We start from the raw sequence: 15,751 nt of genomic DNA, 5'->3' as shown, positions 1-15,751 counted from the left end.
CCCCCTGCCTCTCTCGGGGTGCAACAGCTTCCAGCTCCAACCAACCATCCAATATCAACACCAATCCCCTATGCTTTGCTCCAGTAAATCCCACAAAGGAGAAAGGAGGAAGCCTTTGCCTTCCCTTGCAAACTGAGCTGCCCCACAGCCTGGCACCCCGCAGCAGCCACGCAGTCTGGGGAGATGGGAAGAGCTGAGCAGAGGATCACAAGCCTGTCAAAGGCACGAGAAGAACATGATGTATTTCAGCCTCCAGAATCTTATTAGTTCTTCATGCAAAGAACGTTCACACCATAAAGTCGTCTTGGAATCCCTTTGATCCATGCTGATACAGTTTATAAATTGATGTTAATATTTAGAGTTCATGTCTGCTAACACTGCAGCCATTTGCTCACATTTTCCTGCCAGCTAAGCAGGCAAGGAAACAGGGGTGAGCTGCAGAGCAGACACGAGGTGACCCAGCAATTATGGGCTGATGGAATTAAATGCAACCTGTAAAGCTGCCCCCAAACTCTGCCACCTTAGCAGAAACACACGAGGTCTGGGTCAGCCAGACCTGGCACCAGGTCTGCAATAGGGAAGTACTGCTTCTGTGGAGAACTGACCCTGGTCTCTGTACAGCAAAATAGGCACCACCACAGCAGAATGACTCCAGGGGGAGAAAACAGCACAAGAAAAAGGAGATTTCAAGCTAGCAAATTCCTCCTACAAATTCCAGGTGGGGCTGGGATCAGCTGAGGAGGATGAGGCACCCCAACAGCAGCATCTCCTGAAAACTGATACCTTTCAGATCAGATCCCTTTCTCCATCCTTTTAGTATCAACCTGAGGAACCTTCACATGTAAAAATGAGCTTTTCCTCACTGTAAAAAGGAACAGGGAGGGAGCTGCTCCCCCACCTCTCACTGCTCGTTTCTCTGCGGCCGCACACACAGCACGTTCTGAGCACACGCGCAAGCAAGTACCTGAGGACACAAACTAATGCCTGGTCACCACTGAGAGCTGAAGGAGATTGAGCAGGAGATGTCCAAAGTAAACAATTTAAAGCAACACATTTAATTAAAACCAAAATGAGAAGTTGTTGCAAGTCCAACAATTGCAGTCTGCAGAGCTCTGGCAACCTCCAGGGAAAACAAACACGAGCTGCTAATAGCAGCATCCAGTTCCACCAGTGACTTGGAGGTAACAGTCATGGGGGGAAGGTAAGGAATGAACATCAGATGAAACAATTCCTGATCAGCTGTATGAAAACCACAGCACATCAGATGGGCAGAAGCAGAGGTATGAAGCTTAAGAGAAGAAAAAAAATACAAGTAAAAAGGAAAAAAAAAAGAAAAAAAGAAGCCACAAAGAAGCTTCCTCCAACTGCCACCTCATCAGACACTCAAACCCAAAGTGTGGTCTCAAGTGGCAACCCCACTTCCTGCTGTCCTCCTGGCTTTGCCTTGGGAGGGTCAGGACGTGCTTTCCTCCTCCTGTCACCTGCAGGTCAGTGTTCACCTTGGGAGAAATTTATCTTTGCAGGAGGCTGCAGCAGAAGTGTGGGGGCTCAGAGCACAGCCCAGAGCATGGCCAGCACACGCTGTGCCTCTGCTCCCACCTCCACCACCCAGCCCAGCTGCAGCTCAGCCAGGTTTCAAAAGAATTACTACGTCTCCTCTGGCACAAAGCTCAGAAGAGGAGGGATGGAGGTTGTGGATGCCCCAAAATGTCTTTGAAGTGATAGAAACCTGCTTTATGCCCTTTGCTTTATTTCCACTTATAAAACAAAGTCCTACAAGCCCCAAGCTAAATGTAGCTCTTGCTTCCTTCTGTGCACCTGAGGATCTCATCTACCTCTCCCACTAAAGTATCCAGATACAAACATCCACCCACACCGTATATAACCTCTTTGCAGGCTGTAAAACTGGGAAGCTTTAATTGATACTATATTTCAAACTGTTGTGCTGCAAGGACATATTCCAGGCTGAGTCCTCCAGGGTATCTTTCTCCAGCCCTGCCTTCCCTGCAAGCTGCTCTTGTTGCTGCATCTCTACTTTTTGAATGATTACTTACAAGATGGAAAAAAAAAACCAACAACCAAACAACCCAACTATTGAATGTATAGAGCTGAGTGGCTCACATATTCATAAAGGCTTTTATTGCTCAGATGGAGGGACTCTCTTCCCTTTCTTCCCCCCTTTGACACTGCTAAAGGGTGCTCTAAATAATGCTTCACATTTTCATATCCTCATAAAAGCCACAATGAGTCCTTCTATAAATCTAAGCCATCTCTGAAATCAGCACTAGGCCCTCTGCTCAGCATGTTGCACAAGGGAGGAGATGATGCTCCCACCGTCCCATCCTAAGAGCAGATTTAGAGGTACTGACCCATTGCCTGGAGGAAGGAGCCCCCAGCCTGCCCCACAAGCCATGGGAGCTCCTGCCAGGCTCTCCTGGGTTTGGCCACCCCATGAAATGAAGGCAGAGCAGCTGTACAACCCAGGCAATAATTGCTCAGATGGGAAAGGAGCTGGGGGGGGAGCTACATCAAATGAACAAAAGGTTGAAAATTAACAGAGAGAGAGAAATAAGGGTAATAAAGACAGGCTGCTTATTAATATTGCTGCTTGGAGTATGTTCTCCCAGCCTTTGCTGCCAGTTGGCTTCTGGTCCCAGTCCTTCCCCTCCCCTTTCCCGTTCTGCAACTCCAGTGGGCTCGGGAGGTCCTTTCTCTAACGCGTTGCTGGCTGCAGAGGGGCAGAGCTGCTCTCCTGAGAGGCTGGAGGTGTTTGGTGGAGTTTTCCTCCCCCCTTCCTTTTCCCAGCTTGGTTTTGGCTCCTGGCATGCTGGAGCTGGCTGGCATCTATTTAAAGTTTCCTTCAAAGACGAGTTTTCATCTGCTAGGAAAGGGATTTCTTTCAGCCTCTGTCTTTGTTTGGCTTTTCCTGCAGAGGTGTTGGTAGCTGCTCTGCTCTAAGATTTTCCCTGGGTACTGGCATCTATTGAAATACTGCTTTCACAAAGGGAAGAGAGGGCACGTCTTATCACGCATGGGAACATCTCCTCTGAATGCACCATCCCTGCCTTATCATTGTGCAAAATACAAAAGAGAACAGCTTAAGGAACCAGACTGTTGAAGTGCATGGCAACATTCACGGGACACGGTGCAGGTGCCACGTGAGAGGTTGGTTTAAGCCTGATCAAAGCTCCCAGCCCCAGCTGGGCCAAAGCCATCAGCTTTGCTCACATGGGAATGTCCACACCAACCTCCTTCTGCACCCAGGCAAAAAGCAGTTTCCAACCCACCCAGGAGATGACCAGGGAGGAAAAAAACTGTTTTCCCATCATCAAGACTCTGGGTACCAAAACTCTGCAAACACAACCAGCCACGTTTTCTTGGGTGTCATAAAAATTCCCCAACCTGGCTCAGCTCTGTGATGTCTTTAAATGTTTTATAATATTTTGCTGCCAGTTGAATGTTGCCTTGGGATTTGTTGTTATTCAAAAAGAAGGGACAATTTGAAGAGCTTTTCTGTTCCCAGGCAAGGGACTCTGCCATCACAAAAAATGAGGAGGTTTCAGTAAAAGTGATAGTCACTGCAAAATGTCTGGGCTGCTTCTCTGTGAAGAATTCAACTGTTTCTCATAAAAAATATTTTTAAAGTTTCTGCAGTTTGTAATTGTATTTTACAGTTTCATTACAAAGCTCATTTTAATTCTTCTCCAAACCGTTTTTACCAGTCCTTTTGCCACTTTCTCTTTAGAAAAGTCATTAAGTCAAGACTGGAGATCATCCCATTTCCCCAGTTTCAAGGATATTAATCTGTTTTATTGGTATTTCATTGTCATTTCCATTCGAGTGTTCTCCGTATTTGCATAATTTGCTTGCCATCCTCTTCCCTGATGACAAGCACAGGCTCAGCTTTTCACTTTAATTCTACAATCACGTTGTATTTTATTTTATTTTCTGAGGAGATGCTGTTTTCTCTGGGCCAGAACCACAGGCTGGGAGCAGGATGCTGAGGTCCTGTCTCCATCACCCAATTCTTGACTGATCTTCAGCAAGTGCCAAAGCCAGCTGTGAAGTCAGTCATGAGCTGGCCAGTGCCTGTCTCAAAGGGACAGAAAGTAACACCACAGCAGCTTCATTTCCCAAGTGCAAAAAGAATTGTTGTTCTCCAGCTACTCAGAACAACAAACTGTCTTCAGAATATTTATGTACAGCCTGGACAATACTTAAAGCCTTTCAGAAACAGATCAAGCTGTAGACAAGTCCCTTGTTTCAAGTTACACCATTTTCACGTCCCCACTAATGTTCAGTGCCTTCAACCTGAGACCAAAAAGTAGGCCTTCTCCTCCTCCTTCCCTTAAGAACCAAGGTTTGGGTGCTGGGATAGCCTATGTGCCCAGAAACTGGGTTACTGGGTTGCTATTTCCAGACTTGGAGGTGGCCAAGATTCAGCACCAGGGATCAGAGCAAAAGCAGCTTCACGTGCCAACGTCAGGGCATCAACCCCCTGGCTGCACCCAACACCCATCCCACCAGCATCATTAGGTGCAGCCATAGAAATGGGGCTACTGAGGGTCAGTGGTGGGGCTGAGGAGAGCACATGTTGTGTCAGAGCTGCAGCACAGGTAACATCCTACAAATGCATACTAAGGCCAAGAAGAAACCACTCTTAGGGCCGAATCCCTCTTCAAATGGGCTGGCAAGTCCCTCCCCACCATGGGGTGATGGTTTAAGCCCTTCTCCATCACTCTCTGCTGCTGCCATGTCACTGCACCACTTGAACCATCTCTCCCCAAAATATTAATCCCCGCAAGAGCTGCCCTCCATTCCAGACCCCAAAGTGGGGGGGTGTACAGGAGCAGGCTGCACCAGGACACCTCAGCAACCCTCCAACTCTGTGCAGAATGTTTATGGCAGAGAAAAGGTGCCCCCTCTACATGCCCCAAGCAGAGAGACAAGCACAAGAGCTGAGGGATTGGAACTGACTGAATAATGGGTCCCATCTGCTGGAAGAAAATGAAATTTGCCCTCATGTTACTGAAAACTTGCACTCAACACTCACTGCACATTATAAAGAAAAGGTCAGTAAAACACAACAAGCACAAAGAGCCCAGCTGGAGAAAGCAATAAATAATGACAGCATCCCTTGTCTAATTTTTCAGTGCGTCTCTGTCTTTGCTTAAACCCTCTCAATTTCCCCTCCACACTGCTGCAAGGGGCTGGGATGAGCAGCTTTGCTTCTTCTGGACAGGAGCACATCAGTCTGTGCAGGCTCCTAGGGTCCATCATAGAGTTCAGAGGAAAACAGGAATGACCATCAGACAAGATTAGTAGTAGCAGTAGTAGAACTACTGCTACTACTAGGTGAGATTGAGAAATGTTGTCCTTGGGCTCACAGCTGTGCTTTGCTTCTCTGAGAAGGAATATCCCTGCAGTTGAATGCAGCCAGGGCCATCCCCATGGGACCCCCCTGTCTCTAACACAGCCAGTGGAGGCTCTTACCATCCGCGATGAAGTGCTCGGGCACATGGAGCGTCACCTTGACAGTCAGAGGGCAGGAGAGCTGGGAGCCACACACCACAGCCAGGACACAGGAGCTGACTGCGATCAGGGTCAGCGCTGTCTTGTTGACTGGGCTCTTCATTGAACCTGGAAACAGAGAGAGGGGTGGGTGGCCAAAAGACACAGCAGGAGAGCCCCAACCCCAGGGAAGAGAAGCCATTGAGAACAAAGATCAGTAGCCCTGGATGAGCTCCTGAGGTCTGCAAACCCTGTAATTCCCATCACAACTTGTTTGGCTGAGTTTTTAACATTTGTTTTGTTTCTCTCACTGAGATACACCTGTCTTGGGGACTATATTTTTCTAGAGGAGGAAGAAAACCTGCTCAGAGCAGAACAGACCCTCTCCCTGGCACCCTTTATCCCTGGAGCCATTCACCACACCTGCCAGGCTTCCCTACCACCTTCATTTCATGTCAGCCTTGCTTTATTTGGCAAATCTTGTCAAATAGAAAAAAAAAAATCAAGCCAAGTCTGAGGGCTGCCTGCACTGGGGCAGTTTGCTCTCCCTTAACACCAGGAGAAATCTACAACTGTAGACATTATATGGCACTAATGAGTGTTAATTATTTATTATCCAATCAGGCTTGATTCTGTTTTATTTGGATTACTATTTTTTAAGCATTAGGTGAAGTCAACAAGCCAACAAGGAGCTTGAGCATCCACAGGTCTAGAGAGGTTGGCAGCAAAAAAAAGACCACCAGGAAATCCTCAGGGAGCTGTGAGGTGTTAGTAGGATTCACTGTCAACAAGAGTTGGGTGAGAAAGAGCAGCACCCAAACTCTGCTGGGAAGGGGTGAAGCTAAGCAACAAAGTCACTGGGAAGGGCCTGGCTGCCCCAGGAGATTCAGATGCTCTGACTAGGTGCAGGCCAGTAATGCCTGTGGGTCCAGATGAGACATCCTCTGTAGATGACAAGGAGGAACTGGTCAGATACAAGTTTACTCTGGCCAGTGCTGCCCTCTCAAGAAGTCCCTAGTGCCTGAGAAGAGAGTAGCCCTGGAGATCACAGCTTGGAGCATCACTGGTGCCTCTCCAGACCCTCTGACTACAACATATCCCCAGTGGCCACCAACCCAAACACCTCACACCAGGTGAGGTTCAAAGATAATGAGAGGTACTTCACAGAGGAGCTGGTTCTGATTAGAACTGATCAGTACAGCAGTGCCAAGGAACGGGCACTGCCAAGCAATTCACGCCAGCACCAGCACAGTGCATTGCAATGTGACTGGGATGACAGAGCTCTGGGCAGAGCCAACCTGCTCAGGATTCAGGTGAGGACACTTATTTATTCTTGGAAGCCAGTCCAGCCTCTCTGCCCTCACTCCCCAGCCCTCATCATCTCATCAGAAAGATGAGATTTAAAAAGCATCAGTTTGAAATTTGAATGGGAAATACATCCAACAAGTTAGCACTTGCACACTTTAATCTGACCAAAACTGCTGTCAGAGATGCTGGTGGCAGGGCAGGGATCTTGTGCTGAGCCCATGGCCTGACCCATGTTTTCTAGGCAGGAAAATCCATGCCCCACCAAAGCAGGATGGGACCTGCACTGTGGATGCTCCAATCAGCACTTGCAGGACAAGACAAAAGGAATCTGCTGGAAAATACCTTCCCCCAGCCTGACCAACAGGAGTAAGCAAACTGATTATTTATGAAGCATTTTTACTTTCCTTACACATGCATCATCTAAACCATCCTCCCCACCCCTGTTTCACAGCTTTAGTGTCAATCTCCTGCACCCTTCACTTTGTAATCTCCTTTTTTCCCTTCCCAATCTTTATTCATATCATCAGCATAATTTAGCACCTCCTTGGGAGGCAAATTCATTCTCTGGCTGGCCATACTGTGCCTGCCACAAACCCTGCCTCTGCTTGCAGTTACTACACTCATGCAAAAAGTAAAAAAGAGGGGAGAGAAAAAAAAAAAGAAAAAAAAAAAAAAAGGAAGAAAGAAGGAAAAAAGGCTCCATCAGGATAATTGGACACAGCCAAGTATACAATAGACCAGAGAACACTAGATTTTACCATTATAAATCACCTTTCAATCCAGGGTCTTAAAGTGCTTTGCAAACATTAAATCATAAATCCCTTCTGAGTTAGATAAGTATTATCCCCTGTTCACAAAGAGCCTGAATCCCAGGTATGGCAGCAGCTTTCACCACAGCCACAGTGGAGCTGAAAGAACATGGAGCCAAGAGCTTCCATTCCCATCACTCCACAGTTTGTTCTTTCCCCTGACTGAGAGGAGAGGGGCACGGGAGCTTGAAACAGCAAAAAGCCCAATATAGCTCAATGAGTTTGAGCTTGGCTGCCCAAGGAAAGGGACAATGTGCTACAAGTTTCCTATAATTGCCTTCCCTGCTCCTCTGCCTCCCGCTCCTCACTTGTTTCCATCACAGTGCTAATTATTGACCTCTAGAACTGCCTGATGTTGGCTTTGACCAACTGAACCAAAACAACAGGTCTTCTGCTTGAGTAGAAACTGGATTTCCAGCTCAGCTCTTTATTGCTTATGGCCAGTTTGCTGCCAGGTTTGAGAGGAGGCTGCTGGAAAAGCAGATCCTTCCCTTGTTCTTTAAAGAGAGGGACATGGCTCCTATTCTCCATCCCATCAGCTGCTCTTCAGCCCACTGATGCTCCAGCAGAAGCACTCCTGTGCTGTGTGTTTGAACATCTGTCTGGAGGTAAACAGCTTCATGGCAAACCACAACCTACAAGCCATTTTTAGCAAGACACTGCTAACCAAACCAACCTCAACAGATCTACTGGGGTTTCTCTCTCCTGTTCAAGAGGTGAGAAAATGACCAATTGCTTCCTTGCCCCAGGGGTATCCTAACCCTTCTCCATAACTCAGGCAGTGCCACACAAATACACCTCCAGACACTGGACATGGGAGCTCAGCCTGGGTGAAGCCTGTGCCTTCCTTTCTCTCCTTGTCACCTCCAGGATTCTAGGGAGTGAAGATCTGCAAACCCAAGTCTACTGAACAAGTTGTTATCAACCTCCTTGATCAAGAGGAGAAAGTCTGAGGGACAATGCAAGACCTTCATGGATGCCTGATGGAACTCAGGAGCCCCAAGAGACTTACTGAGTCTTTGTTTGGGTCTTGTGGGGCCCAAAAGACCCAAGAGGAAGCTGGTGATCAGGCATGGCTGAGATCAGACTCCCTCTCCAGATTCCTCTGCCCTAATAAATCCTTTGTATATTGAGATGACTTCACTATATTTTTAATTAAACCTGTTTCTATTGTATTTTGGATGGTGGCAACAGAGGGAGTGGGTGCCCAAGAGCTCAGCTGGTCTGTTTTAGGGGGAAAATGATGGCCTGAGGAGCAGGCAGAGCAGCAGACAGGACACACAATAAGGATGAAGAATAAGAAGAAATTATTCTTTCCACAATGAGGAGAAATAACCTCTTACCCTGCTTGCAAAAGCAAAGGAGACAGAAGCAGAAAGACAAACTGTTCTATTGTAGGGCAGAATGGTACTTGAGATGCTTCATGTTAACAATCTGCTTCACAACAGCTTAATTAGACTAGAAGACAAGAAGAGCAGCCAGGACAGTGGTCAGATGGGCTCTGGCCTCCTCCACATCTCCCACTTGGGATTTTTTTTCCTCTTTAACACCAGTGTCAATTAGTCCAGCTCCTGCCTCTTGAATAACATGCAGGTCCCTCTGCAGATAGTTCCAAAACAGCTTCCAAAGAACCACGTTCCCCTGAAGATTTTGCACCTGCTGCAAGACGCCGATAACTTCAAAGCCACTGGTGTCAGGAGTCTGCGAACAGCCCCTCCAAATGCACCGTGTCTCCTTTGAAACACCATTTTCCCAAGCTGTTAATCACTTTGCTGCTTTACACACTTTCCTTTGCCCACCTAAAGAACACAGAGGGAAAAGACCCAACAAAACCCTGTGCTCGTTTCTTTTTAACATTGGCAGTGCTGCCTAAATTTAAGACAGGGGGAGGGAACAAAAGGTACGTTTGGAACACTCGTGGATTTACAAGCAACACAAATATCCCATGCTCTTGGTAATACGATGTTTCTAAATCAGACTCATAAATACATGCTTGGGAGATTAGTCTATAAAAAAATTAAACTTTAATTACCCCATCTCACACAGCACACAGCCCATGGTGTTAGCCATATGTGGGTGTGAAACGCCAAGTGCTTTGCAATTCCCCCCCCCCCAGATAATAGCATCATACAAACTGTTTCACAGCTACTCAGATATTAAAATGTATTTCTACTGCCCGAGGAAGATGGGAATGGGGAAAAGGAGAACAGTGAGTGCCTGAAGTGCTTAGCAACGTTGGGCACAGCTGCCGCGGTGTCAGGCTGCGTGCAAAGGGCCTGGCGCGGGGTGAGGCTTCTCCTGCATCCCAGGGAGCAACCCACCCCGCATCCCGGGGAGCAGCCCATCCCAGGGAGCAGCCCAGCCCGTATCCCAGGGAGCAGCCCATCCCACATTTCAGGGAGCAGCCCATCCTGCATTTCAGGGAGCAGCCCATCCTGCATTTCAGGGAGCAGCCCATCCCGCATTTCAGGGAGCAGCCCAGCCCGCATCCCAGGGAGCAGCCCAGCCTGCATCCCAGGGAGCAGCCCATCCCACATTTCAGGGAGGAGCCCAGCCCGTGTCCCAAGGAGCAGCCTGTCCCGCATCCCAGGGAGCAGCCCAGCCCGCATCCCAGGGAGCAGCCTGTCCCGCATCCCAGGGAGCAGCCCATCCCACATCCCAGGGAGCAGCCCTTCCCACATTTCAGGGAGCAGCCCGTCCCGCATCCCCGCGCTGCTCCCACCACCACTGCCAGCGTGTCAGAGGAGTTGGATGCCCCTAATGATCCTTCTTTATGTTCCAGCAGAGGCTCATTAATACGGTACAACTGCGTTTCCAGGGCACCCTCACACACAGAAACATCACGAGGTGTTTTACAAGTGGAAGATCATGTTGAATCAAATCAAATGCCAATTAAGACGAGCAGCAGCCCTGGCAGATGGCTCTTGCCACAGAGCACCCCTGCACCGGGGAGCAGCACTGCCCATCTGCCCCCCCACCCCTTCCACTTCAGCATGGTCCTTCTTTCTCCAACATGCCAGACACAAGGTAGCACAGGAGGGGATGTGACGAGACATCCTCCCTCCAGACAGACACAGCTCTCCCATACTATGGACCCCACCAAGCATTTGTGGACCACTCTGCCCCAGAGCCACTTACCCCAGAAGGGGATGGATGCTGATGCAAGGAAGCCCCCAGGAAGCATGAAAGCAGAAGCAGGCGTTTCATTGCAAACCCTCCCTACAAAGCCCAGCCTCAGCTTCTCCCCCAGCAGGAACCTTCTCCATCTCTGCCCTGGACAAATCCCAAGTGATGGAACCCACATCTGTGCTCTGCATGTGGGTCAGGTCTTGGGGCTGTCTCCAGCCCTCATTCCTAGAGGAATGCCAGCAGGATTGGGATCAGCCCTAAAGTCATGGATCTCCTCCCCTCCATGCCAGGGGAGACCCCTCTCACCTCCCAGAGGTGAGGCAGAGGGGGTGCTCAGAAGAAGAGCTGGAGGAAGCAAGGAGGGAGGACGGCTGTATCGTGCAGCAGCCGGGCGAGATCAGACACTTCTGGATTTATGGAGGATTTGATCTTGCTAAGCACACCCTGAATCTGATTAATACTATTAACATTTATGAATTATCCACTAGCAATTAGTCCTCCAGTACAGCATGGGGGGGGTGCAGAGTGGGCAGCCCTAGGGTCTCTGGGGTGTCAGGTGTGGGCTGCCAGACCCTGGGGCAAGGTCAAGGATCTGGTGGCTGAGCTCTGGCACACATCACTTGCCCTGGTGAGCTCTTGTGCTCCTCCAGCAGCCTGAGCCTTAGCTCTGTATGTGTTCCTGGAGTTTTAATGCCTCATGTACTGAATAAATGTATTTACATCCTATCCGTGCAGTTGCCAGTAGAGTTTAAACCACCACACCTGCAGCTCACAGGGAGACACCACCAGCAAATTTCATGAAGGGGAGGAGGAGGAAGGGGGGAAACAGAGGGAAAGAAGTCCTGAAGACTAGGCAAGGAAGGGGCAGCATAGGGAGGGGAGAAACAGACAAGACCAAAGTGGCACAGCTGGACACGGTGGGCTGACCCACCAGCTCCATCACCACTAGCCCTGTCACCATAGGCAGGTTCTCCTGCCTGCATGTTTCAGACCTCCCCAGCACAGCAAAGAAGGAAGAATTTGTACAAACTCAATTTGCTCTCCTGTCTTGGTTATATTTTTTGCATTTCTCTGGGCATGGACATTCAAAATCAATGAAGTCAGTTTGGCTTTCATGTTCTTGGTGCTGAACTGGTTGAGATAAAATCACATTAAAGAAAGAGTTACATATTTAAAAGCAGAGATTGACTGCACTGGAATTTTCTTTCATGTGAATCAATGGAAACACTTCTGGAATGAAGTCCTGATTCTTTTTTTTGTTTTGTTTTAAGCTCCAAATAAGTGCCAATTTTACAATATACAAACACAAAGGCACATCTGAGTGGAAGGCTTCATTTTAAGGAGGAGGGAAAGCAATTTTCAATACAGTGTAACCAAAACATTATTCCTACAGGAAAAATAAGAAGGAAAAAGTAATCATTATCTATGAAATAGCTTGTGTTGAGTCACAGCCCAGGGAGGATTGTGCTCAGCAACCAAAAGGCTGCTCAGATGGCTGAATTGATTTTGGTGACTGGGAGGGAGAGGTGATGGAGGGCAGGCTGCCAGGGAGGGCTGTGGACCCAGCAGGAGATGCCCCAGCACCCAGAGAGGTGCCCATTGCCCTTGGAGCTCTTCCAGGCCCTACCTGCTCTCCCATTGCCACTCCACGTGCAGAGCTGCCCTGCTGCCTGGGATCGGGGCTGGGATTGTCAAAGCCATTACAAAACCAAATCCAAAACATCTTCCCCCTCCCTCTGTTCTTTTTAGAATAGATGCAAAGTAGCCCAGCAAGGTGTGAGTAAAACTAACTCCCCAAGGTTGGGGCACATCCCTTCCATGCCTCAGTTTCCCTCATACCCAAGGACGAGCTTCACCAGAGCAGCCTGACAATCTACCACCCTCTGCCTCCTCCCACTCCTCCCCCTGCTCGTGTCAGGAGACAAATCCACGGCAGCACGGGCGTGCTGAGCATCAGATCCAAAACACATCTTCATTTCACAGCCACCACTAACCCTCACCCTCCTCCTGCCTGTATCCAGCCCCGTGTTTATGTTCTGCTTCCTGGGAAACAAGAGACTCGTTACCATGCGGAGGGCGACAGCCGAGCGATTAGTGAAATTTGTTACCCACATGCTCTGAACAAAATTAAATTAAAAGTGCTGCTTTGCTGTCAAGATAAGGGCCAAGCTGGAGAGATAATTTTTCACTCTCAAACACTCAATTACTCGCTGAGGCTGTATCAGATACAATCAAAAAATAAATAAATAAAGAGAAAGAGCCACATTGCCTCCAGGAACAGATGTAAAAGCTGTTATCTCTGGCGCAGGCCGGGGAAGTGAAAGAGCCTGTGGCTGCCGTGGCACCACGACTGCTTTAACTTGCAGACCCCTCTGTGCCCCAGACCACACTTTGCAACCAGCTTCCCCCTTTCCTCCAAAACCTCAGTACCCTCCACACGTGCCCAGGCACAGGCAGGGGGGGTGTGCAACCCAACACCTACAGCCACTCACAGGAGCAAAGAGGCTGCTGGAGCAGCTCCAGTCCAGCTTCCCCAGCCAGACAATGTGTGATGAGGATGGAGAGAGGCTCTGGGTGGGTTTCATTTGCTGATGCAGTGCCTACTTACACTGTGAACAAAATAAGCCATCATGCAAAAGCACCACGTTTGTTTGCTTGCTGGAGAAACAGCATCCAAGATGGAGACTGAGAGCTGAGAAAGGTGGGACATTACTCATGTCCCCCATTGGCATCAGCACTCCAGGGCACGGCCATTGGCTATGCTGCAGGGGTACAGCCTGGGGCACAGATGAACTCCTGTGCTGCAGGAGGCAAAGCTGAGACTTGTACCATAAAGCTATCTCATCCCCAGAGGTTTGGGGATGTCCTGGCCACATGGGACCCTGGTTGTTCCTTCTAGGGTGCTCTTCTCTGGCTTCGCAGAGAGATCCACATGTCGTGAACCAGCTGGGTGTGCACCAGACATCAGCACAGACCCATCTGCAACAAGTGGTTCTGTGTCCCCTGCCTGGTGAAGGTCCTGTGAGCACAGACAGACAGCATTACTGCTTTGCACTAGAGTAAGCAACCAAACCCATGTTTGCTTTATTGCCTTTTGTCTCCCATTTGACTCCTGAGAGCATCTCCCTGAGTCTGGAGGCTGTTGGCATGGTGAGCCAAACCCAGTGCACACTCCCAGAGGACAGGTCAATGTGCTGCCTGTGGTGTTTGCTCCCTCTGGCAGGGCCAGGGGCACCAACAAGGCACGGAGAGCTGTACCCAAATTTCATTCTGCATTTCGTTTAGTTCCTCAAGAAATAATAAGTGTCTGCTGCCTCTGGAGACAGGAGAGGATCAAAGCAAAGCTTCCTCATATGTAACAGACTCCGAATACCTAATACTCCCCTATAAAAGGCCTTGTTTTAAACACCGAATACAGAGGCAGATCAAAGCTCAGCTTCTCATTTCTCTAACAGCTCTCTGAAGACTTCACCAGCCAGCCTGGTGCACACACGCATGGCTGACACCAATCTAAGGTACATAACTGGACCCAGCCAATTCATCTAAACCATCACTGCATTCTATGGAAACATCCAGGTGCCTTATTCATGGAGACCTCAGCTAAAGAGTATCCCAAAACCACGTCCTCCCTTCCCTGGGGTGTTGGGGATCTCTCCTGGGATGGGAGCAGGTTGCTGGGATGGGAAGGTACCACCTGAATGGAAGCTAATCATGAAAATGGGGTGGGATATTGCCCCCTCCTCTTCTAACAGGCTGCAACAGAGGCGATGCTGAGGGGTGAAGTGGTGTCAGACTGTAGCATGGAGGAGCAGGCTCAGGGGGTCTGGCTTGGGCTGACACAGACACCAGAGCCTACTTGAAGAGCAGCAGCCATCTGAGGATGTTAGATGAGGGATCCCAGCTGGATCACGGTGCTGGGCCCCTCCTGCACACCTCAACCATCACAGTATCCACAGCATCACTTTGTGCTTGCACCCAATGCCTCACTTTTTGTCCAGATTTCCACCAACTCCCTGTACCTGACCCTTGTGCTCGACAGGAGAGCTAGATCAGTCCCAGCCCCAGGGGCTTGCCAGCAGCCGTGGGGGCTCCAGCAGGTCCCAGGGGCCTAGACAGTGGCTGGGCTGCACAAGGGGCCAGAAGCTCTCTGGGTCTCCAAGATGCCCAGTGCTTCACAGGGGTTCCACACACCACCACCACTTTCCCCATGTCATTTCCTCCCCTCCCAAGCTGCAGTGCTGGTTTTGCAGCACTTACCCTTAGAAACCATCTCCTAGAAGGGCCATTAAAAGAGCAGGAACATTTCTGTGTTACAAAGCAGCTGTTCCAAGGCCGGAGGAAGCAGACAGAGGTGCAGGAGGCTCACTCATGCCTGCCCCCTGCCCACCAGCAAGCCAGGACAGGTCTTGTTAGACTCCCCAAGTCCTTGATGCGCTGCACAGTGGCCAGCCCTCTGCTGCAGGGAAACTGGGATGGCCTTGGAGTTATCAGTGCTGCTTTTTTTTCTCCCCCTGCCACCAACCTTTCTCACAATTTGAACAGCTGCCAGGCAGACACCACATGTGACCTGGGGAGCTTGGGGTTGCAGATTCAGACCCAGAGTAGAATATATTTTGCTGGGCAGGAGGCAAGCACTACCTAATGAGGATGGAGCAGCAGCCAAGCACTGTGCAAGTGGTTCTGCCTCCTTGGTTTGTTTGGGGGCTTTTTTTGCCACAAATATTTTCCTCCTGAACTCAGAGGAACCTGACTGAACACATCTCATGCTGCTCAGGAGAAGAGAGAAAGTGAGTATAGAATCCAAGCTTGGTATCACCCACCATGGGCAGCTGGGGCTGTGGCTTAGCATCCCCACAGCACTGGCAGATCACTCTGGCAGGGGCTTCAGCAGAAGGTGTGATGCCTGACAGCCCCGGAGACAAGAGCCATCAACATGCCACAGCTGGCATCAAAGGAACTTCCCATGCTTCCCAGCTCACCCAGGGAGCAGGAAT

At 49.5% G+C, this 15,751-nt stretch overlaps 1 protein-coding gene across 1 annotated transcript in view; it reads right to left on the bottom strand.

Moving 5' to 3' along the window:
- Positions 1 to 15,751, bottom strand: part of ASTN2 (astrotactin 2) — a gene marked incomplete at its 3' end in the record, with an annotated part of 209,886 nt that overhangs the window by 132,002 nt on the left and 62,133 nt on the right. The window contains 1 exon segment of the mRNA XM_010007953.1: positions 5,494 to 5,640. Within this exon segment, the coding sequence (XP_010006255.1) occupies positions 5,494 to 5,640 (147 nt within the window).

This window comes from Chaetura pelagica, unplaced genomic scaffold (assembly GCF_000747805.2).
Source record: "Chaetura pelagica isolate M959 unplaced genomic scaffold, ChaPel_1.0 scaffold361, whole genome shotgun sequence".
Lineage (NCBI taxonomy): Eukaryota > Metazoa > Chordata > Aves > Apodiformes > Apodidae > Chaetura > Chaetura pelagica.
The sequence above is the reverse complement of the archived record's forward strand: the minus strand, read 5'-3'. Positions and strand labels throughout refer to the sequence as shown.